The sequence below is a fragment of the Peromyscus leucopus genome, chromosome 1 (genome assembly GCF_004664715.2).
Source record: "Peromyscus leucopus breed LL Stock chromosome 1, UCI_PerLeu_2.1, whole genome shotgun sequence".
Lineage (NCBI taxonomy): Eukaryota > Metazoa > Chordata > Mammalia > Rodentia > Cricetidae > Peromyscus > Peromyscus leucopus.
The window spans coordinates 96351277-96375277 of NC_051063.1; the positions used below are offsets into that span (position 1 = coordinate 96351277).

The window sequence follows — 24001 nt, forward strand, 5'->3', positions numbered from 1 at the left end:
TTTCCAGATCAAATAGTCTGGTAAAGCAGATACTCCTCACCATGGATATGGACTCATGGGTCCCAGGTCTCAAGTGTGTGCCATCCTTTGTCTTCTGTTCTGGCTCACTAGCATATCTCCAAGTCCTTCCATACTGTACACAAGGCAACCCCGTGGCCTGCCATCCAGGTAAGATGCTATGGAGGAAAAAAATGAAAGACAAAAACACAAAACCACAGGGAAAAAAAAAAAAAAACTAACAAAAAACTATAAATAATTTGGAGATTCCATTTGCTATGATCCTAAGAGTTAGCAAAAGAAAAAATATGACTGTAAAGCCATTGATTGTGCCAAGAAGGTCTGGTAAGGTCTGGGATGGTCTGGGGGAAGCAAACAGCCTGGGCTGTGGGTGCACCTACTGCTGATGAGTCATGCCAACACATAACCAGCTTCTCTCTACACTGCCCACTCCCTGGCTTCTGTATGAGCTCAACAACACTTTTCTTTCTCCCAGCCAACAATAAAGTCACATCAGATAAAGTTCATTTACAAAAGGTAGGCTATGTTTATTAGGAGTCCCAAGTAGCTGACTGAGTCATTGGGACTCAAGACCACAAAGGAACCCTTTGCCTCCACTTCAGTCTGACCAGCACCAGTGTCTCTTGGGGGCTCATTCACAGGTTGACAAGTTTCTCATTGAGGGCAATCTGTGACTGGGTGAGATTGGCCAGGTAGGTCACCATCAGCAGGTCCTAAAAGACAAAGGAAAACAGTGAATGGAAAGGGGACAGAAAGGCTGGCACTGGCCAGCTCCACTGTGGACACTGGCTGTGCAGAGTCCAAATGACAGTTGGGCCAGACTCAGCAGGGGTTGAAGGTGGAAGCCAGGAAGGTAATGTGCTTGTGAACACTATCCTCTCTACTGATGCTTACAGAGTGGGACTGTAATGGAGACTTGTGGAGTATGGGGGTGTGTCCTGTGAACACAGATGGGGAAAATTAGAAATTGTCTTTATTGCCTTGAATTTTAGCAGGTCTTCTACCTGAGTCTAGTTAACAAGTCATGGCAATACCAGTAGTACTTGAGACAAGCACTTAGAGGAGGAGAGCCCTGAACACACTATACTGCCTCCACCCTGGACTGTGTAGCAGCCTTCCTCTACCCAGCTTCCAGGGTCCAGCCATGGCACTCACATTGATGTTGCTGTTGAGCATGGTCTCAAAGTCATCAGGAACTATCTTGGGTACTTGATTGACCAGGCTCATCAAGAAGCGGCCTACAGTGTTGTCAGCAGACACTTTTCCAGACTGAGCACAGAACAGACTTGGTGAGGCACTGTTAGGTACTGTCTCGTCAGCCCTCCCTCGCTTTCCCTCCCCGCTTCTCACCAGCACATCCTCAGCATACTGCAATACAGTGCTTAGGGCATCCTGGATGCGAGCTGAGGCTCCTCCCACTTGCTGTAGATCACTTGAGAGTCCAATCACCCGGTTGGGGCTAAAACATGTCTTCATGATGAGGTCAACTGTGGGAGTGTGGGGCAGGCAGTAAGAGACAACAGAGAAAACTTAGCCATGACAAGAGGAAAGAGGTCATTACCCACCTACTAACTCTCGCCACCCCCTCTGGATGCAGTCAGCTCCCACAAATCCCTGCTTTCCACTCACTGACTCCTCTTTCTCTGAAGAGCTCAGTTCTTCCACCTGGCTTGTTAACTACTGGTCCTGGCATCATATGGAGATTATGTGGCCTGTGAGACTGACAATTTCCTACCTTGAACAACCCTCAACTTCTAGTTAGCATGAACCTGGACCAGTGTTCTTTAAGCTACCTAAGCCCTTCATCTTTGTCACAGAGAACCAGTTCCCTCCCCCGAATAAGCCTGGGGTCTCTAGGGGTGTAGAGTGGGGGAAGGAAACTCACCTCCAATGCGCTCAGTGTCATAATACGCATACTTCACGGTGAGAGGTGTGAACATCACTCCCATGGTCCTCCCAGGGACACCCATTAAAGTGCTGGGGAAGGAGGAGAAAAAGGTAAAGAGATGCCTTGGGAGCAGTCTGCATGGCTAGACTAGGGTGGGAAAGCAGTCACAAAGGTAATAATACCTCCTTCCACTTGAGAAGGCCAGGACTGCCCTAGAATTATCTTGAGAGAAAGCTTTCCTGTTCCTCCTTGGTCTGGCCCCTTATAGGATGACTTCATATATCAGAATGCCAGCAATGAAGACAGGACTCTGGATGTTCCAGGCTGCCTAGACATCCATCTTCAGGGAAAACAGATACACCAGAGCAATCCTTTTCTGGGCCTGAGCCTCTTATCACCAAAGACCAAACTGACTTATGCCCCAAACCACTGGACTGGGTGCTAAAAGCAACTTCACTAAAATTGTTGTGTTCACTATTCCAACTCTGTATTTTCAGATGAGTTTTGAAGAGGCTGAATTTGTAGAGACTAAGAAGGGGTGAAGGGGAAGGCTCCGTGCACATCCACAGGCTCAAGCTGTAGTAATAACTCTTCCCTCCTCAGCTGCTAAAGCCTTCCCTGCAAGCCCTGACAAGTGGTGGTGTAGCTGCTGACAAGCTCTGTGTCAACACTGCAATGTTATCATCTAAAAGTCTACTTAATCCCAGCTTAAAAGATGTGTCCAAACAAGGCTAGCATCCTCTACCTGATAAATACTGTGCGACTAAGTTCTAGGAATAATGAATGTGCTGGTTAGGGTTTTTATTTTTTATTTTATTTTTGTCTATCTGACATAAGCTAGGGTTATCTGGAAAGAAGAACTTCAATTTTTTCACTAGACTGGCCTGTAGGCAAGTCTGTGGGGGCATTTTCTTGATGGATGATTAATGTGGGTGGTGGTGGTCCTGGGTGATAGAAGAAAGTAGTCTCAACAAGCCAGGGAACAAGGAAGTAGGCAACATTACTCTGGTTCTGCTTCAGGTTCCTGCCCTGACTTCCCTCAATGACAGACTGTGACCTACAGGATGAGATATGCCCTTTTCTTCCCAAGTTGGTTTTGGTTAGTTTTATCACAGCAACAGAATGCAAACCAAACAAATGAAAAACTAAAGGTAATTCAGAAAAGCCATGAACAAGGTCACATTAGGACCATGATAAACACACCATGTGGGGACTGTCTCAGAAAGATGACAAATGAAACATGGTAGTTTGCTCATGTACCAAAGGCACTACTATTTGGAATGGTTACATGCAACAAGTACTCTTGTTTAAGTAGGATCAGAGAGTGTAAATTTTGAGGTCAGACTTTGCTTCAGAAACTTCTCTAATGACAGCTGTCAAAAGAGGAATGAAGTTCCTGAAGAGACATTGAGTTGCAGAATTAGACTTGGGTGGGGTAGTAGTGGGATGTCATCAGGCATAATGGGTCACCTTAAATGCCCCTATTGCCCTAATCATCAGGGAAATGCAAATCAAAACGACTCTGAGATACCACCTTACACCTGTCAGAATGGCTAAGATCAAAAACATTGAAGACACCTTATGTTGGAGAGGATGTGGAGCTAGGGGAACTCTCCTCCACTGCTGGTGGGAATGCAAGCTTGTACAACCACTTTGGAAATCAATATAGCGCTTTCTTAGAAAAATGGGAATCAATCTCCCCCAAGATCCAGCTATATCACTCTTGGGCATATACCCAAGGAATGCTCAATCATACCACAAGGGCACTTGCTCAGCTATGTTCATATCAACATTGTTTGTAATAGCCAGAACCTGGAAACAACCTAGATGCCCTTCAAGTGAAGAATGGATAAATAAAATGTGGTACATATACACAATGGAATACTACTCAGCAGAGAAAAACAGTGACATCATGAGGTTTGCCGGCAAATAGATGGATCTAGAAAAAAACATCCTGAGTAAGGTAACCCAGACTCAGAAAGACAAACATGGTATGTACTCACTCATAGGAGGTACTAGATGTAAAACAAAGATGACTAGACTGCTACTCACAACTCCAGGGAGGCTACCTGGAAAACAGGACCCCAAGAAAGACACAGGGATCGCCCAATGACGGAGAAATGGATGAGATCTACATGAACAACCTGGACATGAGTGGGGGTAATAAAGGGTAAGGGTCGAGGGAAAGAGAGCTTATGGGAGCGGGAGATCCCAGCTGGATCAAGAACAGAGAGGGAGAATAAGGAATAGGAGACCATGATAAATGAAGACCACATGAGAATAGGAAGAAGCAAAGTGCTAGAGAGGCCCACAGAAATCCACAAAGATACCTCCATAAAAGACTGCTGGCAATGGTCGAGAGACAGCCTGAACTGACCTACTCTGGTGACAGGATGGCCAAACACCCTAATTGTCATGCTAGAAACCCCATCCAATGACTGAGGGAACTGGATACAGAGATCCATGGCCAGGTCCCAGGGGGAGCTCCAGGACTCCAATTGGTGAGAAAGAGGAGGGTTTGTATGAGTGAGAACTGTTGAGACCAAGGTTGGATAAAGCACAGGGACAAATAACCAAACAAATGGAAACACATGAACTATAAACCAAAGGCTGAAGGCCCCCAACTGGATCAGGCCCTCTGAATAGGTGTGACAGTTGATTGGCTTGATCTGTTTGGGAGGCATCCAGGCAGTGGGACTGGGACCTGTCCTCATTGCATGAGCTGGCTGTTTGGAACCTGGGGCTTATACAGGGACGCTTGGCTCAGCCTGGGAGGAGGGGACTGGACCTGCCTGGACTGAATCTACCAAGTTGAACTCAATCCTCAGGGAAGTCTTTGCCATAGAGGAGATGGGAATGGGGGGTGGGCTGGGGGTAAGGCGCGCAGGGTGGGGTGGTGGTGGTGGTGGTGGTGCTGGAGAACAAGGGAATCCGTGGCTGATATGTAAAATTAAATTAAATTATAAAATAAAATAAAATAAAATAAATGCCCTATTGCCCAGGACTCACCTAACATAAGCCTTGATGCTCATGCGCCCATTCTGGAGACCTGTGTCCACAGTGAGGTGAATGGGGTTTGGGGCCTCTCGGCTGTAGTACTCATGGATCAGCACTGAATGTTCTGTGATGTCATGGCCTGTCGCATACCTGAAAACAGAGCAGTTGCAGGTGCACACCACCTGATGCCCATACCAAAGGCAACAGTGGCGTGGGTGTCTCTGGGGTCCTGACACTATGTCAGCAGCAATTAACAGTGTCAACACACTTCGCAATGACAAAAGCTATCAGTGGAAAGAAACATTCTTGCCTTTATAGGATCGGAATTATCATCAAAATTCTGAATTTACAGGCTCAAGGTCACATGCTTTGAATACTCTCTGAAAGGTGAGACAGGATCTAGTCTGAGGACAAATCCTGGACCTCAACAAAGACTTTCCACCCACCCACTCCCCTCAACTTACCAGCCTAGGATGAGCTCATTTGGGGAGACTTTTTTGTGCAATTCATACATATTCTTAGCAAACTCCATGTCAACAGCCACCTGATAGAGAAGGCAGGAGAGGAAGTTAATAAGCTAGAAGTACACACTAAAACTGACTAGGAAGAAGGAGCACCCCCACCAGATGAAGAGGCCCAGGATGTGGGCAGGGAAAGCAGGGCTTTGCCTGCAGCTCTGGTCACAGACACAGCACAGGGGGCCGGGAGGGAAGCCAGCAGATGAGTGGTCATGAACTGCACATGGGAGGCTGAAGTCCACTCAACTCACCTCATCTTCTGACTCATTGTGTGGCACTGAAAAGCAGTTGGTGACTTCCACTGAGTGCTTGTCAACAGTTCCTGGTGAAGAGAGAATGGCCAGGTGTTACATAATCCTGGGACCCCACAGTCCATGACTACCCTTTTATTTCTCTTTTCTGTTTTTGGAGTCAGTCCTTTGTAACTACAGATGAACAAGAACTCCTGAGCCTCAGTTTCTACCACCCAAGCGCTAGGATTACAGATGTGCACCACCACACCTGGTTTATGTGGTGCTGGGGACTGAAATCAGTGCTTCGTGCATGGTGGGCAAGTGCTCTATCAACTGAGTGGTAGCTCCAGCTCCTAGTTTTGAAATGCTTTCGGAAGTCTCCTCAAGCCAACAAACATGAAGCCAACACATTAGCCCCAAGTCCAGCATCAACAGAACCAATATTTTCCAGAGAACTCAAACTCTGCAGTGACCCTCAACTCTTCCTTCTATCACCAAATAGGGTTAAGTCTTCCTTTACAATATTTTCCACTACTAGCCCTTCCCCATAATACCCACTCTTCACTCTCTAGAGCAGTGGTTCTCAACCTTCCCTAATGCTGTGACCTTCATGTTGTGGTGACCCCAGCCATAAAATTATTTTTGTTGCTACTTCACAACTGTCATTTTGCTAACTACAATGTAAATATGTTTTTCAATGGCTTTCGGTGACCCCTGTGAAAATGTCATTCAAGCCCCAAAGGGTTCCTACGGCTCTACAGTTTCTCCCTGTATGTTAACCTGCACAGCTCACTGAAGACAGACTGCCAATAGAGCAGCCTAGTGTCACTGTATACAGTTGTCAGAGTTACCGGGACCTCCCTTTGGACCAGTCTATCTCACCTCTCTACTGTGGATCAACATCATCGTTTGTGTTCTGATATCCTCACATTAGTTCCTGGATCTCACTGAGCCATGGGTCCCAACTTCAGTCTCTTATAATTATAATGTACTGGTACCTCCCCACAAGCTCCCCCACCCCTATTATAACACGCCCCTGCTGGTGGTTTAATATGTCTGCTAGTGCTATGGTTCTGGTTTCTGAACCATGTTCTTAAGCCCACAGGCATACATTCTCACCTGACCACTCATCCCCATTTGATCATCATGACTACTTCCTCCATTCAGAGCCTTTTTGCCTCAGGGTCTCCACGGCAGCAGTCTCTTCCGGTTTTCTCCCTTCTCTTCCTAATCTGTCGGCTCTTCTTCTGACACCTCAGGTTTTCAGCATTCCTAGTGTTCCTAGTTTTTGCTCTATGTTCCTTTTCTAGGTCAAGTCCTGACCCAGAAACATTTCAGCTAATAAACGCTTACTTGCCCAATCTCTTATGCATTATTTATGGCTTTTTTGCTACAAAGGCAGAGTTGAGTAGCTGTGACAGGCTGCACACAAAGCTGAAAATACTCCCTGACCTTTTTTAAAAAAAAAAAAAAAAAAACACAGCTGCCAATCCCTATGGTAGATGATTTTTGTTCACTTTTATGATTTCAGTTACCTCTTATCTTCTGGTGGCTGACACATACTTGTCCACATCTCTTTACATTCTCTTCACTTATTGTTAAATTCTGTCTTTATTTTACATTGATTGATTGTGGGAGAGCATGTGCAACTGCTGACCTGTGGAGGTCAGAGGACAATCTGCAGGAGTTCATTTTCTCCTTCCACCATATAAGTTCCAGGAATGAAAAGAAGGTCAGGCTTGTGAACCACCTCGGCAGCCTTTCTCACTCAATTTCCCTAACTCAACAAGTCCACTGTCACACTCAGTGGCATCTCAGAAGGAATATACACCAAGCCAAGTAAAACTCCATATTTCCCTTCTTTTATGCACAACTGAAGACCCAGAAATCACCTTCTAATGCTGCTCTCCTGACCATACCATGCTCTCCATCTCTACTTCCTACATTTGAATTCTCCACCCCTTTGTGCCCCAACTTCTCAAGTGCTTTTACTTTACTGGAACGCCCTCAATCTGTCTAGGCCCAGCTCAGGTCTACTACTCTCCCAAAGCAGCCACATTCTCTAATTCCTCCTGGTCCCCCAGATGCTCAAGAGCCTCCCACTGAGATGAGACTGCAGCACCCTCAGGTGGCTCCCCGTGACTCCTGCCCCAGAGGCTGGTGCCTAGAACCACTGGGGGCTTCTCCTCCCGCCACCCTCTCACAAGCCGGGGATGCTGACCTCTTCAGACAGTGGACTTGCCAAGAGCGTTCTTAAAATGTTTATTTCTCAACAGCAATACAGTTTAGAACCATTACATAAAGTTTTCAAATTCCTGGCACATTATTTTTTTTGAAATTCAGGGATAAAAGGTTAGCATTCCCAAGTATTGTCAGAAATTTCAAAATTATGGAATTTAAAGGATATCTTTATAAAGATACTCTATAATTTGAATAGCTAAAGTTTTTGTTTAAAGGATAAAGGACACTAAGTTTAGTATTGCTCACAAAGAACTATAACCTGTGGGTATATTCATTGAAAACAATTTAAAAAGTCAGGTCTTATTGTAAAATATAAAATTGTAAATTCAGGTCTTGTTCCTTTGGGAGTCACATGTGGACACTGGCCATTTAAGGACTTATTCCACACTGAAAATGTTACACCTTACCATGATCTTTCATATCTCTTCTGTGACTCCTTCACAGTAGTGAAGTAGTTAAGTCTCCGTGTTTCCACAGGACACCCTGCTAGCAGAACAGGCATCACATCTACAGTACAGGGACCATGTTTCCATCTTGGGTTTAAGGTTACAACAGTGTTCCTTTGACGAATTTTGAATTCTAAGTACCTAACAATTTTATGGTACATGAAAGTCACTAATGATTTCATTTAGCCAATCAAAATCTTTTACAAATTCATGTCAACCTATGAAAAGCTCAAGTTCCTACAAAGCACATACTGCTTCATTTGTTTTTCTATCAACAACTCAACTGCTTCATAGCAGTGGGAGCACCCAGCAGAATTCTGTTTGATAGAGAATCCATAGACTACAGCTGCCTCCCTAAGATAAACAGCGTGAAACACAAACCTTGGGTAGACACGGATTCCTCTAGTTAAACAGCTCCAGAGACTGGAAATTAGACAGTCTAAGTATTTGTCAGGTGATGCAAACATTTGTTGCTATAGAAGCTCACAGTAGGGCAGTTACAGACTACTAACACACCGGGAGAGGTTAAAAAAAAAAAAAAAAAAGGGAAGATAGGATTATCCTTGTGGAACCGAAATAAAATGATGGAGAGAATAGAAGATACTTGTGGCGAAGAAAATGCAAGTGTGTTTTGATGAGAGACAATGTAGCAACTCTAAGTTTCTGTAAAGTGCTACACTGTCAAAGAAATGTATGTATGATGGGGCGCTGTGGCTTCCTATGTTGTAGAGGGTGACCAACAGCTGCTGTACCTGAGGTGTGCCAGTCATTAGTTGCTTTCTGTAATAATTTCTTTCTCATAAAAACTGTCTGCTAAAGAAGTCCCCAAAAGAACTAGATCTCTGGTGACTTGTCCCAAGACACAAAGCTAATAATTGCTGGACTCTGACTACATATCCTGTCCTCTTTGTGCACTTGAATGGTCTTCCACAGTACAAGAACTGCTACCAGTAAGAGAGAAATGATGGATACAACTAGAGTGGACTGCCAGTGTTTAAAAGCTGTCACAAAGGCAGAGTGCAAGCAAGTCTGACAGGACCAGCAGTTCCCAGAGAGAGAAATGTATTCAACAGTCTTCAGTGCTTTTCAGTTTTACAAACCAGTTTAACATAAACTACTTCTCCAAATCTGTAAAACAGGCAAAGAAAAGATTACTTTTTTTTTGTTTTTGTTTTTGGAGACAGGGTTTCTCTGTGTAGTTTTTGGTGCCTGTCCTGGATCTCGCTCTGAAGACCAAACTGGCCTCGAACTCACAGAGATCCGCCTGGGTCTGCCTCCTGAGTGCGCCACTGCCGCCCGACGATTACTCTTCATTTTAAGGTTGCTTGTAAACAGGTAATACCATCGTTTGTGTCCAAATGGAATTGAGGTGGGGGCAGAAATTTGGACCTGAGCATACACAGGTTTTATTCCACTAGAAACTGGTATGAGGGAGGTTCTTGGGACTGAACGCCTGTCTTAAAAGTTCAGGAGAACAAAGTATTATATATCCGGAATAGGTTTTGAACAAACCTGGTTTACTTGAATTGGGGAAAGCTTCTGACACGTCCTCTTCCCCTACATGTGGTGGAAGTGGTGATCAGTCAGTGGATAAGAGGGGAAATGTGGGTACTGTGATTAAAAGGCAACAACTTTGAATTTCTTGCTGGCATTTGAGTTCATTTTTGGCAACATGCACTCTCCGTACTTCGCTGACAGAAATATAAAATAACTTGTAGATCAATTGCCACAAACTACTCAATAGCTCATACCTACTCCTTGCACATTTTTGTCGCTCAACATAACAGTAATTTGGCAGGATTCAAGTTACTTGGGAAAGCAAGCCACATCAAGAAGATGCAAAAGAGAAACAGGTTAAGAGTTCAAAGGCGATGGAACGAGAGGAAATAGTGAGAGCAGGAGGGAGATGAACGGGAAGAAAACATTCTTTTCTCCAGCACTCACCCAGCAGGGTTCCGATAACCCGGGCAGCTCCCTCGTTGCGTCGCTCGTAGCTGTCCACGATGGAGGCCAAAATGACCGGGTGTAGCCTGACCACGCGGCCGCCGGGGAAAGGCCCCGGGAGGGCGGGCCCGGGCTGCGAGGGTGCCGGCGTCTGCGCAGGGGCTGGCGTGGAGGCCGGTGTCTGGCCCGGTGCGGCAGGCGTAGCTGCCGCTGGGTCGGAGGATGAGGCGGGCGCCGGGGCCGCAGCGGGAGTAGCAGCCGGCGCCGGAGCTGGCGTGGGCGCTGTCGGGGCTGAAGCTGGGGCTGCGGTGGCGGCCGGCGCCGGGGCTGTAGCCACAGTAGCAGGAGGGACACTTGCCGGTACGGCCGGGGATGCCATCTTGCCGAGAAAGAGGGAGCCCAGGCCGGAAGGGCGTGAGTTGGGCAGTATTAGAAACTTGGTTGGTTGAATTTGTACCACGTGAATCAGCTCTTGATGACTATTGGGTACTGAAATATCCGGATGGTGGTTTGTGAGCTCTGTGCGCTTTAATTTCCGTCCGATACGCACTCTGTGAGGAGCAGGCCAAAGTAGTTCCTAGTAACTTTGGGACCTTCTGTGTGTGGGGCGGGGGACGGAGCGGGGGAGAGAAACAACTAGTAATCTACACAATTGCCACCAGATGGCGGTACAGAGTAGGGTAAAGGTCTCAATTCTTGTTTTAGAATTAAATTGGATATTAAATGTCAAAATGACTTTTAAAGGGCCTTCCTTCCTTCCTTCCTTCCTTCCTTCCTTCCTTCCTTCCTTCCTTCCTTCCTTCCTTCCTTCCTTCCTTCCTTCCTTCCTTCCTTCCTTCCTTCCTTCCTTCCTTCCTTCCTTCTTCCCTCCCTCCCTCCCTCCCTCCCTCCCTCCCTCCCTCCTCCCTCCCTCCCTCTCTTATTTTCGAAGTCAGGGTCTACTCTGCAGTCCATGCTGGCTGGAGTTCACTATATAGGTCAGGTTGGCCCTGAATTCACCTCAACCTCCCTGCCTTAGCTTCCTGAATGCTAGGATTATAGGCATGAACCACCATGCCAGGCTAACAGTGCTTTCTTTGTGATGGCTTCATAAGGTGTCACTAGGGAGGTATATTCATTCAACAATTTAAATGCTTAATATACACCAGACACTCTGTAGGTGCTTGGGTAGATCAGTGAACCAAACAGCCATGGTTTGCATTTTAATGAGGGAAAGAAAAGCACTAAGAAAATTTTATATTATGTCAGAAAGTGCTGTGATACATGGTAATCGTTATTATTTAATTGTGCTATGAGAATGACATTACCAGTGGAGATGATGAGGGCATCAGGAGCTGTGAAGGGTCAGGGTGGGTCACAATGAGGATGTCAAATTGGGAGAAAATGTGAAGATTTCAGGCAGGCAGCCATATCTGAGGCTTTGGGCAGGGGGAGCGCTTCTGGTAGAGTGAACAATGAATGTGAAGGACTTGGGGCGAGTGAGAGCTGACACAGTGCACTTAAGAAAATTGTTTGGTGGTTAGATGGTTAACAGCAGAAGAAAGGATAGATCTCTAAGCAGGGTCAGCAGCTGATTATTAAGACTCCTAGGTCGTAACAATTCGGGGGGTGATGGCAGTGGAGAGATGGCTCAGCAGTCAAGAGAGAACTGCTATTGCAGAGGATCTGATTGGGGTCCCAAAAAGGGGAGGTGGTGGTTGGTGGCTCACCACTACCTGTAACTAGTTCCAGGGGATCCTGTGCCCTCTTCTGGCCTCCACAAGCACTTGCATACACATGTACACATATGTACACATGTACCCCACACAGACATGCATGAATATACAATTAAAAAATAAATCTTAAAAAAGCATTTGTGATTTTAAAAATGAGACGTTTCATGATCTGCAGCCAGCAAGCTGGAGACTCAAGAGTGCTGGAGGTGTCGGTTCAATTCTGAAAGCCTGCAGGCTCAAACCCCATGAATCAATGTTTCAATTTGAATCAGAAGACCAGAGGAGACCCATGATTCTTCTTAGAGTAGGTAGAGTAGGAAGTTCTTTTTCTCTTTCTTTCCTTCCTTCCTTCCTTCCTTCCTTCCTTCCTTCTTTCTTTCTTTCTTTCTTTCTTTTTTGAGACAGGGTTTCTCTGTGTAGCCTTGACTTTCCTGGAACTCTCTCTGTAGACCAGGCTGGACTCGAACTTAGAGATCCACCTGTCTGTGCCTCCTGGGTGCTGGGATTAAAGGCGTGCACCACCACAGCCAGCATTATCAGCATTCTTCTTCTTCTTCTTCTTCTTCTTCTTCTTATTATTATTATTATTATTATTATTTTTTTTCTTGTAAAAGATTTTATGTGTGTGGTATATGCATAGGCGTGCATGCATGTATATATACTCATGAATGTAAATATGAAGGTCAGACATTGGGTGTCCTGCTTTGCCCTGCTCTATCACCCTCTGCCCTATTCCCTTGAGACCAGGCCCCTCACTGAACCTGGAGCTAGGCTGGTAGTCAGCAAGCCCCAGTGACCCTTCTGTTTCTCTGTCCACAATGCTGGGGTTACAGATTCCCAGGTTACCTCACCGGCTTTTTATGTGGGTGCTGGGGATTCTGCCTCAGGTCTTCATGTTTGGACGGCAGTGCTCTTACCCACTGAGCCATCTCCCCAGCCCCTTTAAGACTTTTTTTCTTGTTGGCATAGTTTCTTTGAACTTGGATGGTATTTACTCCCACCTGTTCCCTCCCTTTAGTCCTCCCCCCAATTATTCTCCCTGTTAGTCTTTTCCTTCTCCTGGTCTTCTTTCTGCTTTCATGTCATATATATATATATATTTACATATACAATAAAATTATGACATATAAAAATAAAATTCTAGAACCCACATGTGGGGGAAACATGGTCCATATACACACTAAGAGGAGACCCTTCTTGTTCATGAGAAGGCCGGGGCTTTTCTTTTGCTCAGGCTTCATTTGATGGGATACGGGGCACCCACATTAGTGAGCACAGCTGACTTTAGTCAGTTTCCGACTCAAATGATAGCCGCATCCTAAGAACAGGATCACAGAAACTCTCAGTGATGTGTTGACCAAAGGTTGGGGCACACAAAATTAACCACCGCATGTCACTTTCTAGTTGCCTGGGGGGAGTATATTTGAGAAGTCATGCCTGAAAAACAAATCAAAACAAAACAAATCAAAACAAAACAAAACAAAACAAAACAAGACAAGACAGGATTATCTCTACCAGGGAGTTATATTAAAGTGGGCCTGTAGGCTGTTTACCTAGCCCATTTCAGAGATTGAAAGGAAACATACATATACATATATATGTATGTATGTGTGTATGTATGTATGTATGTATGTATGTATGTATATATTCTAGCCAGCTTCCTGCTCTTGTCTCTCTATCTCTGTTTTTCGTGCTCAATTTATGTATTTTATGTCTCCCTATTATCACTTCTCTCTCACTTTTCTATCTCTGTTTCTGTCCTTGGTCCTGCTTTGTCCATTTTAATCTTCTCTCTTCTGGGGACTCAGTTTCTCTAGTTATCATCTCTGCCCCTAGCCGGGACAGGGTTAACATGATTTCATCTCTTGCCTCCGCCCCTCCAATTAAACTCAGTTCCTGTTTCTATAAATACTTAGGTGTTGCTACGAATCTCTGGCTCAGTGACTTAGACCTTGGGAGCTGGCGTTGGTGCAGTAAGTGGCCTCTGCTCTTTGTCATCCTATCTAGGCAACCACGTCTCATTCTTTTATTTTCTCATCTTGGCTTCTTGATGTTAATCTCTGGTGCTCTGGTTTCTATTTCCAGCCTGATCTTGGCTAAGGCTTTGGGCAAGTCAGTTCCCATTCCTGCCATTTCTCATGAACTCCAGGGAGTACTCACAGAGCACTGTGACTCTGGGTTTGGAGAGGGGGTAAAGGTGTGGAGGTGAGAGGGCTGGCCGCGTTTCACCGCCTGGCTTCACCGCCTGGCTCAAGGTTTTAGGCATCATCCATTGACCTTTTATCCTAATCATTCCATTACCATTCTTTCTAATTTAAAAATTTCTTACTTTATATGTATGGGTGTTTTGCCTGCATGTATATCTATGCACCATGTGCATACCTGATGCCCTCAGAGGCCAGAAAAGGATATTGGATCCCCTGGGACTGGAGTTATAGATGGTTGTGAGCTGCCATGTAGTGCCAGGAATCAGAGGTCCTCTGGAGGGGCAGTCAGAGCTCCTAACCATGGAGTCAGCTTTCCAGCCTCTCCACCACCATCCTTTCATTGTGGTTATATTATAGGTCTTAGCTATTCAGTGGTTATGCTATTATTTTATGCAAATACTGTTTACCAGAGTGCTTTAGTTTACTATGTTCTATGTCTTATTCTTTTCTAGTAACTTACTGTTGGTTTCTGCACCTTTGGTCATCTCTCCATAGCTTTTTCAGAAAGACAAAGACATCTGTTAAACTACCAATCCATTGTTCTTTCCACCTTGAAGGCAATCTTTTTGGAGAAACTGCTCCAAATTTAGGGAGATTTAGTGGAGTCCCTGCTCTTGAGGTCAACTGACCAGCTGCCTTTTAGGCACATTTAGGGATATGTTTGTACCTCTATTTCACAGAGCTCCTGTTTTGTTTCTGTTTTTCCCTTTTTCCTTTTGTCAGGGCACATCCTGCTGTGGCTTCACCAATGTGAAGAACAGGTATAGTGGTGGAGGACGCAGTGCTCTGCTTCCTTTGTCAAACTGCCCGGGTCTGGACTGGGGTCAAGTTGTAAACAGGACAAGTAGTTTCAGGGAGGAATGTGGGTCATCTTCTGTTCTGTCCTTCTTTTGGCAATATAATAGTTCATCCCTTTGGTCCCTCCCTTGTTGCTCAAGTTTAATGTTTGAAAAATGAGGTCAAGGTGTTTTTTTTTTTTTTTTCCTCCTAGGCAGGGTTTCTCTCTGTATCCCTGGATGTCCTGGGAACTCACTCTGTAGACCAGACTGGCCTTGAACTCAGAGATCCACCTGCCTCTGCCTCCCAAGGGGTCAAGTTTTCCTCTGGTGAACAATTGCTCATGTCAACTGACATGTGTGAGCATCTCCAATTCCTGTTCATTGAGGTCCACTGTGGGTTCCAGCCCCACACACTGGGACTGTAGACAGACAGTATGTGTCTGAGAATTCACACCTTTGCTTTGAATTCTAACCCTGACAGATAATAATTAACTGGTGGGTTTTGGATAAGAGGACTCGGGCTTGGCCTGCAGAGCTGAAAATGGACCTGTTGCATCTCTCCCGGACAGCTAGCCTTTTGTCTTCTTGCCCTAGGGAGCTGAGTCATCCTCCCACCTCCAGCTCCTCAAGCCTGAGCTTGACTGGTCCAGTGCTCTGGTGTTGTCTTCTCATCCTTCTGGAATTAGCTCCCCCAGAATCAGAGCTTTGTAGGGAATCCCCAGTGTCCCTGTGTCCTAATGTGTTTCTGAGAGGTTTATTCCTTTCATTTGTATTCAGTCAAAATACTGATATCTGAGTCCCACCAAGTCCATTTCCAAAGACTATTTTGAGCGCCTCCAGACATCATACTTCCACAATGGACTGCTCATGACTTTGGAGAACAGGCATCTCCTGGAATCTGAAAGCTTCCTATTAATCCATGTTGTTCTCCTCCTCTTTAGTAAATGCTGAGTTGAAGAAGTCACTTGCCACAAATTTAGCACTAATGTCTGTTCCCTTCTTATCCTTATTTGAACTTGACTCCTTACCTGGAGACCAGTTTTGGACCCATTGATGCTGGTGTGTGAAGCAGTGGACCGAGGATGGAGATTTCCTATCTCCCCATTTCTGTGGTCTCAGCAGATAATCCACAATTTCTGGAAACATTCACAATCAAGGGCAGGCTCACTTTTGAAATAAAAAAACCTCAAACATTTGTTCTTAATACTAATTTAAGGAGGTACTGAGTCCAGTTTAAGAGTGCCTATGGGCATCTGGGGACATTGCTTAGTTGGTAGAGTGCTTACCTAATACATGTGAACCCCTAGGTTCAATCCCCTGCATCCCACAAAGCCAGGTGTAGTGCTGCATGGCAGTAATCACGGTACTCAGGAGGTAGAGGCAGGAGGATCAGAACTTTAAAGGTCATTCTCAGGTACAAAATGAGTTTGAGGCCGGCCTAGGAAACATGAGACCCTGTCACACACACAAAAACATGTATACAGGAAGGGAGGAAGGAAAAGAAGGAAGGGAGGGAGGGAGGGAAGGAGAGGGAAAGGAAGGAAGGAAGGGGGGGCCTTCTTGCCAGTTACCCACACAGTCACACATACTATCTGATAGAACAGGGATGATTAGCCAGTTTTCCCTGCTGTCTCCCCCATTTCCCTTTCTCAGAGCTTTGCACACGTCTGGTCTCCCCTGGGCCTCTGCTCTGCAGACTACAAGCACCCAGTGGCAGTGTGGATGAAGAGTCTCCAGGTGCTCCACACTCAGCATTGTCTCACTACTTCTCACTTCCAGGTGGCTGGTTGAACTCTGACCACCATGGCCAACAGCCCCCAGGAGGCATTGCTCTGGGCCTTGAATGACCTTGAGGAGAATAGTTTCAAGACGCTGAAGTTCCACTTACGGGATATGACCCAATTTCATCTGGCCCGTGGGGAACTGGAGGGATTGAGTCGTGTGGAAGTAGCGTCAAAACTGATCTCAATGTTCGGAGCACAGGAAGCTGTGAGAGTGGTGAGCAGGAGCTTGCGGGCCATGAACTTGATGGAGCTTGTAGACTACCTCAGCCGGGTTTGTCTGAATGGTGAGTGCAGCAGCCCGAGCGAGGGAAGTGAGGGGGCACCAGAGACATCCCCAGGCCCCACAGACCTTTCCTTATACTGCCCTCTCTTTCTTGGGGATCCCCAGAGCCCTATGGTCTTAGGTAGTCTCCAGACTAGGGACCTATGAATGTTGGGTGCAGACCCTGAGCTGAAGGCAAGGGTTTGTGATATCTTATGACTAAAGCACCCCACCTCCTAATTGTAATCTACTGGAGAAGGGGAGGGGACGTAGAAAGGGCATAGAGATGGAGGACAGTGTTGGTGGAGTGACTTCCACTAACTAGGAACAACAGCGTCCGAGTGTGTGGGTCACACCTCCCCAGCTTCATGACCGGCAGCCAGGCTGTGTTCATGGAGGAGTCAGTGGGCTAATGTGAACCTAGACAGCAAGGGGAACCTAGACAGCAATGGAGCCTAAATAGTTACCCGTATTTTGGGGGGCTGGGGGGGGCGTTGCAGAGGCTCTGTTGGCATCTATGATCTTTCCCAGTTTCCTTTCATTCCTGAGACCTCCTGCGCTGCAGAAATGAGAGTGGATAAGCTTACTCAGTCAGTAAGGTGCTTGTAACCCAGGCATAAGAACCTTAGTTTAGATAGCAGAATCCATGTTTGTTTGTTTGTTTGCTTGCTTGTCTTTTTGTTCAGCTGCTGAGTTAAGCTCTTACCCACCCTTTGCCAGAAACAGACTTCAGTTCCTTCACCAGCTTTCAGCTTCCCTTCTCTCTCCTTTCTCTGTCCTCACCTCGTCCCATGAGGAAATTTCACAGGACTTCTCAGGAACTTACACATTGCCACACACACACTGACTTTGAGGTATGCACACCCCTTCCCCCACACAATGCACACACTAAGTCAGTACATTTTCAAGAGTGCGTGTAGATACAAATACATGCACATTCAAAACATGCCTAAACACATCACATACAAAACACCCCCCACCCCCACACGCAGTAGTTTCACTTCATGAAGTCACAACCATAAACTTCAAAGCAACACAAGTAAGAGAGGGCAGAAGATGAGACTAAAAAGCAAACTCAGGGTCTGAAGGGTGTTTTTTTGTCTTTTGTTGTTCTCATTCCGACACCCGAAACTCCATTTGTGTTACTCAGATTACAGAGAGATCTACCGGGAACATGTGCGCTGCTTGGAGGAGAGGCAAGATTGGGGTGTTAACAGCAGTCACAACGAGCTGCTCCTGGTGGCCACGTCCAGTCCAGCGAGTCCGGGATCGCCTTCCTGTCTGGACCTGGAGCAGGAGTTGGGTCGTGTCAGGGTGGAGTCTTTATTCGCTCCAGAGGCGGAGTCCTACTCAACCCCGCCCATAGTGGTGATGCAAGGATCTGCAGGCACCGGAAAGACAACCCTGGTCAAAAAACTGGTACAGGACTGGGCCAAAGGGACCCTGTACCCTGGCCGGTTTGATTATGTTTTCTATGTGAGCTGCAGAGAAGTGGTCCTGCTGCCCAAGTGTGACCTGCCCAACCTCATCTGCTGGTGTTGTGGAGATGATCAAGCCCCAGTCACAGAGATTTTGAGGCAGCCTGAGCGGCTCCTGTTCATCCTGGATGGCTTTGACGAGTTACAGAAGTCCAGTCGTGCAGAGTGCGTACTACACATTCTAATTAGGAGAAGGGAGGTGCCGTGCTCTCTTCTCATCACCACTCGGCCTCCGGCTTTGCAGAGTCTGGAGCCCATGCTGGGTGAAAGGCGACATGTCCATGTGTTAGGCTTCTCTGAGGAGGAGAGGAAGAATTACTTCAACTCCTATTTTACCGATAAGGAGCAATCGAGAAATGCCCTTGAGTTTGTGCAAAACAATGATGTTCTCTACAAAGCATGCCAGGTTCCGGCCATTTGCTGGGTGGTCTGCTCCTGGCTAAAGAGAAAGATGGCAAGAGGCCAGGAACTCTCAGAGACACCTAACAATAGTACAGACATCTTCACTGCTTATGTGTCCACCTTCCTGCCCACTGATGGCAATGGGGACAGCTCTGAGCTCACCCGGCACAGGGTCCTGAGGAGTCTGTGTTCCTTGGCAGCCGAGGGAATCCAGCACCAGAGGCTGCTATTCGAAGAAGATGTCCTCAGAAAGTACAGCTTAGATGGCCCCAGCCTCACTGCCTTCCTGAACAGCATTGACTATCGGGAAGGGCTTGGCATCAAGAAACTCTACAGCTTTCGCCACATCAGCTTCCAGGAATTTTTCTATGCCATGTCTTTCCTTGTGAAGGAGGACCAGAGTCAGCTGGGGGAGGCAACTCGCAGAGAAGTGGCGAAGCTGGTGGAGCAGGAGAAAGATGAAGAGATGACTCTCAGTTTGCAGTTCTTGTTTGACATGTTGAAAACAGACAGCACCTTGGGCTTGGGGCTGAAGTTCTACTTCAAAATTGCTCCCTGGCTAAGGCAGGATCTGAATTATTTTAAAGAACAAATAGAAACCATGAAGCACAACAGGTCGTGGGATTTGGAATTCTCTCTCTATAATTCTAAAATAAAGAAAATCGCACAAGGTATCCAGATAAAAGATGTCAGGTTCAATATGCAACATTCAGTCAAAAAGGAACCTGGTAAGGGGAAGTCAATTTCAGTGATAAGCAGCTTTGGTAAGGGGCAGGTACAAAGTCCTCTCTTGAAAACCAATGACAGCACGAAGGAACCAAAGGGGGCCTCTAATGGGAAAAGCAGAGGGGCAGAGGAACCTGCCCGGAGGGTTAGAAACAGTAGGCTGGCAAGTACAGAAAAGGGGCATATGGAGATGAAGGCTCAGGAGGGTGGTGGGGTGGAGAGACAGGAGGATGGAGAAGGACAGAGAGTTAAAAAGGATGGAGAGATGAGAGATCAGATGAATGGGTGCCAGAGAGAGTGAAGGACACAGAGACAAATAGAAGAGAGAATTACATAATCAAGGACCAGGAGACTTAGCATAGAATGTGCAATGGCTCATTGGAAGCAACCATTCCTCACTATGGACATCTGAACCTTAAGTTAGCATCTTTCCCGCTAGGAGCGGTGTTCAGTACCTCCTGAGTATGAAGTCATTTTGAGTAGCCCCTTCTATGCTTACATCAATGATTAAGACTTTAAATCTGACATTGGATTCTTTTTTAAAAAATAAAATAAAATGCTTACATTAATAAAGTGAGGATCATATGCATTCTGTAAAATGTGGGTATATATGGAACAGCCCTGTGCTGGGGCACAGTGGAAAGTCCTGTTGACTCTATATTTGCATTCATCTGTTGCTTAAATAAAGAGTAGCTTAAAAAAAAAAGGGCTGGAGAGATGGCTCAGAGGTTAAGAGCACTGACTGCTCTTCCAGAGGTCCTGAGTTCAATTCCTAGCAACCACATGGTGGCTCACAACCATCTATAATGAGATCTGGTGCCCTCTTCTGGCCTGCAGTCATACATGCTGTATACATAATAAATAAATAAATCTTTAAAAAAAAAAAGAGTAGCTTCCAGTTATTTCTAGAAACTTCTACACGATTGTTAAAAGTGGGCCATGGGTTGTCACAGCCCTAAACACTGGTCTTGGACATTTTACTGTGATTTGACTTAATTCTGTACTAATATGATCACTGTTAGCACAGTTACGCCCTCAACTGACTTTGCTTCATGAACAGATGATGCAGTTCCAAGAATGGGTGCATCATCCTTTTCTGCTTTGGGTCTCCATATAGAGTAGGAAAGAAGAAAAGGATTCTTGTTGTAGGTTTAATGAGCTGATTGACCTCATTTCTTAGTTGAGGAACTTGAGGTATAGTCAGGAGCCCCACCTATTTTTAGATGCCTCAGAGAGTTCTTTGCCCTCACACCACAGCTAGCCATGCAGAGGCCTGCAGAGACTGCCAGCATGGCACTTACTCCTTCTCAGTGGCTTTTGCTGGCTCTAGTACAACTGAATATGGTCCTTTAGCATGCCACAGAAAATCTACAGGCAGAACTTTTGCTTTTCTCATTTTTTTTCCTCTATGAGTTGATCCCACAGACAAAAATTCCAGTCATCTGCCAGACTTGCCCAAATGTCTGAGTTCAAGGCACTTTATCTTGAATGGTGAGCTTAGGACACTGAAGCCCCAACTATTAACTAGTTTCTGCATGGGAAATGTGGTGGCTTGACATTTGACAATCAAGTCCATGGAAGTTATACCCACAGATGTGTGTATCTACAGAATATGTCTAAGAAGCAATCTGTATGGTCATGAGCTTATGTAGAGAGCAATTGATAACTGGATTACTGACAGGTGGATGAAGCTTATTGGTACCCATTGAGATAGGCTGTGTTGTCTCCCCAAAGAAGTGATGTTCCCAGAAGACCAACTCTTGGATGTCATGGATAATTTGGGAACAATGAAACAGGTGCACAGCCATATCCCTGCATGTTCTTGGTGTCAAAGATGCCTGTTTATGCGATGTGAATCTAACACACAATTATGACTTTAGACAATGTTCAAAGATTTTACTTAGAAGTCACATTCGATTCAAACTGACTTGGGCAAAAAATTAAATGATCAAACAAAAAAAAAAAAAAAAAAAAAAAAAAAAAAAAAAAAAAAAAAAAAAAAAAAAAAAAAATATCCAATACTTTTACAAAAAGCCAGAAAACCATTAAAATAATCTCTACCTGATTTCTAGTTTTGAGCATTACTGGCTCTATTGTTTTTGTTTTGAAACATGGTCTTAGATAGCCAAGGCTGGTCTTAAGCTTCCTATGTAATTGAGGATGATGTTGAACTTCTGACCCTTGTGCCTGAATCTCCCAGGAGTGGGTATTATAGTATGCTGCTCATTATGGATACTTCCCTCCTCTGTGGCTATCCCCCCCCCCCCACTCAGGGTGTCTCTACATAACCCTGGCTGTCCTGAACTCACTACACAGACCAGACTGGCCTTGAACTTACAGAAATCAGCTCATTCTTACTTCCTGAGTGCCGGTATTAATCAGAAGTGTCACCACAACTGGCTTCCCTTGTTGCTGCTTTGATCATTGCCTTTTGCTTTTATTTCAGAGTCACATTTATGAATTAGAAAAGATGGCAATAAAAAGCTCCATCTTAAGTGATAATTATACCAAACCCACAATCTTCTAGCAGAGAAGGGAAAGGATTCTGACATGCTCTTAGAAATGTTCCAAGCTTCCAGCACTGTGGTCTTAGAAGATAGACATTTCTGCCTGGCCAGTCCTGGGTTAGATGGCCCAAATAAGATGACCAGGTCAAATGCCTACACTTCAGTGACTGCATGAATAAGGATTTTTTCCCCAAGGAGGGATTTAGACAGAAAAAAATAGTGTGTCATACAAATCCAAGCACATCTAATGGATTAGGGTTCCTTAGAAAGTAGGGGAGACAAGAAGTAATGGGTCCCTATGCTGACTAGTCTGGAAAATGGTCCTGGTGGCTAGAAAGGAAGCAATGGCTTCAGGTGGAGAGAGGCTGTGCCCACCCATTCCTTACTTATCCTTCTTTCCCTGTTCATGCTCCCATGACTTCCCTGTCTCTCTGTCTTGCTATGTGGGGAACACTGGATTGAAACTCACAAGACCTAAAGTACAGGACAGATGACCAGCGCCATATATGTATCCAGTCCCAGGTACACACAGGTCATATTACATCTTGTCCTACACTTAGAATAGAGGGGACTTATTCCCCCCTTCCCATTGCTCCAGACCAGAGGCCAAGGTTGGCCTCTCCGAAGTGGGTTTTCTCCTCCTCCTCCTCCTCCTCCTCCTCCTCCTCCTCCTCCTCCTCCTCCTTCTCTTCCTCCTCCTTCTCTTTAATGTGTATGGGTGTTTTGCCTGCATGTCTGTCTGTCTATGCACCACATGCAGGCAGAGGCCAGAAAAGGGAGTTGCATTCCCTGAAACTGGAGTTAAAAATGGTTGTGAGCCACCATGTGGGGTCTGAGAATTGAACCTGGGTCCTCTGGAAGAACAACCAGTGTTTGTAACTGTGGAGCCATCTCTCCAGCTCATCTCTTTGTTTCTCAAGGAAACATTTTAGGGCCATTTCTGAATGTTGTAAAACATTTTAGAGCTACTTTAGAGCTACTTCTAGCTCTTATTGCCCATACCCCAGCAATCTCTGAGGCCAAATATCTTTTTTTTTTTCAATAAAGTTCTTAAAAATTTTTTGTTCAAGTTTATTTTCATTGGCATGCAATTACGTACATTTAATGAAGGACAGTGTGACTTTTGACAGTTTGATACACGTATACAATGTATTTATTTTTAGATTCACTTCCATTATTTTCTCTTACCACCTCCTTCTTTCCAATTAGTCCCCTCTCCAACTTTCATGTCTCTCTGTGTATACCTGTGTCTCATTGAATTTAATTCATTGTTTATGCCTTATTCTCTTTTTATTTTTTTATTTTTATTTATTTATTTTTTAAATTATACTCATGATATTCATTAATTACACTCATGCTATTAATCACATTTGTGGTATTCATAGATTACATTCACAGTATTCATTCAATTATATATATATATATATTACACACACACACACACACACACACACATATATATATATATATATATATATATTAAATTTTAAATGCCTAATGTCATTTCTTGAAGGGGGGAGGAGGTCTTAAATACAGGCTTACAGCACAATGGGAGGACCCCGGAGGGCAGAAGTTTGCTACTGATGTTTTACAATCTTGCATCTAAGCTGTTAACACCCATTATTCAGGATACACAGACAAGGAACTTCCCTTAAGCATTCAAGAGGGTGAAACCTGGCAAGGAATTAGCATATCAAGGTCAAGGTCCACAAGCAAGGCAACAGTTACCCAAAATGGGGGCTAGGGCCCTACAGGTTCCCCTTTTATTAAAAATGAGCTTCTGACTTGGGTTGTGTGGGACGTCAGCAGGTCACCTTACCCGTCATGGAGACACCTGCCCAGGCCACACAGGTGCT

The 24001-nt window shown here is 45.3% G+C and overlaps 2 protein-coding genes across 2 annotated transcripts; one reads left to right on the top strand and one right to left on the bottom strand.

Annotated features, from left to right (window-relative positions):
• Positions 1-520: 520 nt before the first annotated feature.
• Eif3f (eukaryotic translation initiation factor 3 subunit F) lies at positions 521-10690 on the bottom strand. The gene is made up of 8 exons (XM_028894586.2): positions 10286-10690; positions 5673-5743; positions 5368-5447; positions 4916-5053; positions 1904-1995; positions 1369-1505; positions 1174-1287; positions 521-731 (listed from the first exon to the last, which is right to left on the bottom strand). The coding sequence occupies exons 1-8, from the start codon at positions 10662-10664 to the stop codon at positions 654-656; spliced, it is 1089 nt and encodes a 362-aa protein (XP_028750419.1). The 5' UTR covers positions 10665-10690; the 3' UTR covers positions 521-653.
• A 3208-nt stretch (positions 10691-13898) lies between these two features.
• Nlrp10 (NLR family pyrin domain containing 10) lies at positions 13899-20393 on the top strand. Its single transcript, XM_028894587.2, has 3 exons — positions 13899-13973; positions 16766-17054; positions 18183-20393. The coding sequence occupies exons 2-3, from the start codon at positions 16790-16792 to the stop codon at positions 19937-19939; spliced, it is 2022 nt and encodes a 673-aa protein (XP_028750420.1). The 5' UTR covers positions 13899-13973; positions 16766-16789; the 3' UTR covers positions 19940-20393.
• The last annotated feature ends 3608 nt before the right edge of the window (positions 20394-24001 follow it).

Bases quoted from the DNA above. Each gene is read 5' to 3' on its own strand.
- Eif3f (XM_028894586.2), bottom strand. From the start codon at position 10,664: ATGGCATCCCCGGCCGTACCGGCAAGTGTCCCTCCTGCTACTGTGGCT. The intron at 5,744-10,285 runs GTGAGTGCTGGA...TCTCTTCACCAG, and splicing joins GGTTATCGGAACCCTGCTGG to GAACTGTTGACAAGCACTCA. The intron at 5,448-5,672 runs GTGAGTTGAGTG...CTTCTCTATCAG, and splicing joins ACAATGAGTCAGAAGATGAG to GTGGCTGTTGACATGGAGTT.
- Nlrp10 (XM_028894587.2), top strand. From the start codon at position 16,790: ATGGCCAACAGCCCCCAGGAGGCATTGCTCTGGGCCTTGAATGACCTT. The intron at 17,055-18,182 runs GTGAGTGCAGCA...TGTGTTACTCAG, and splicing joins CAGCCGGGTTTGTCTGAATG to ATTACAGAGAGATCTACCGG.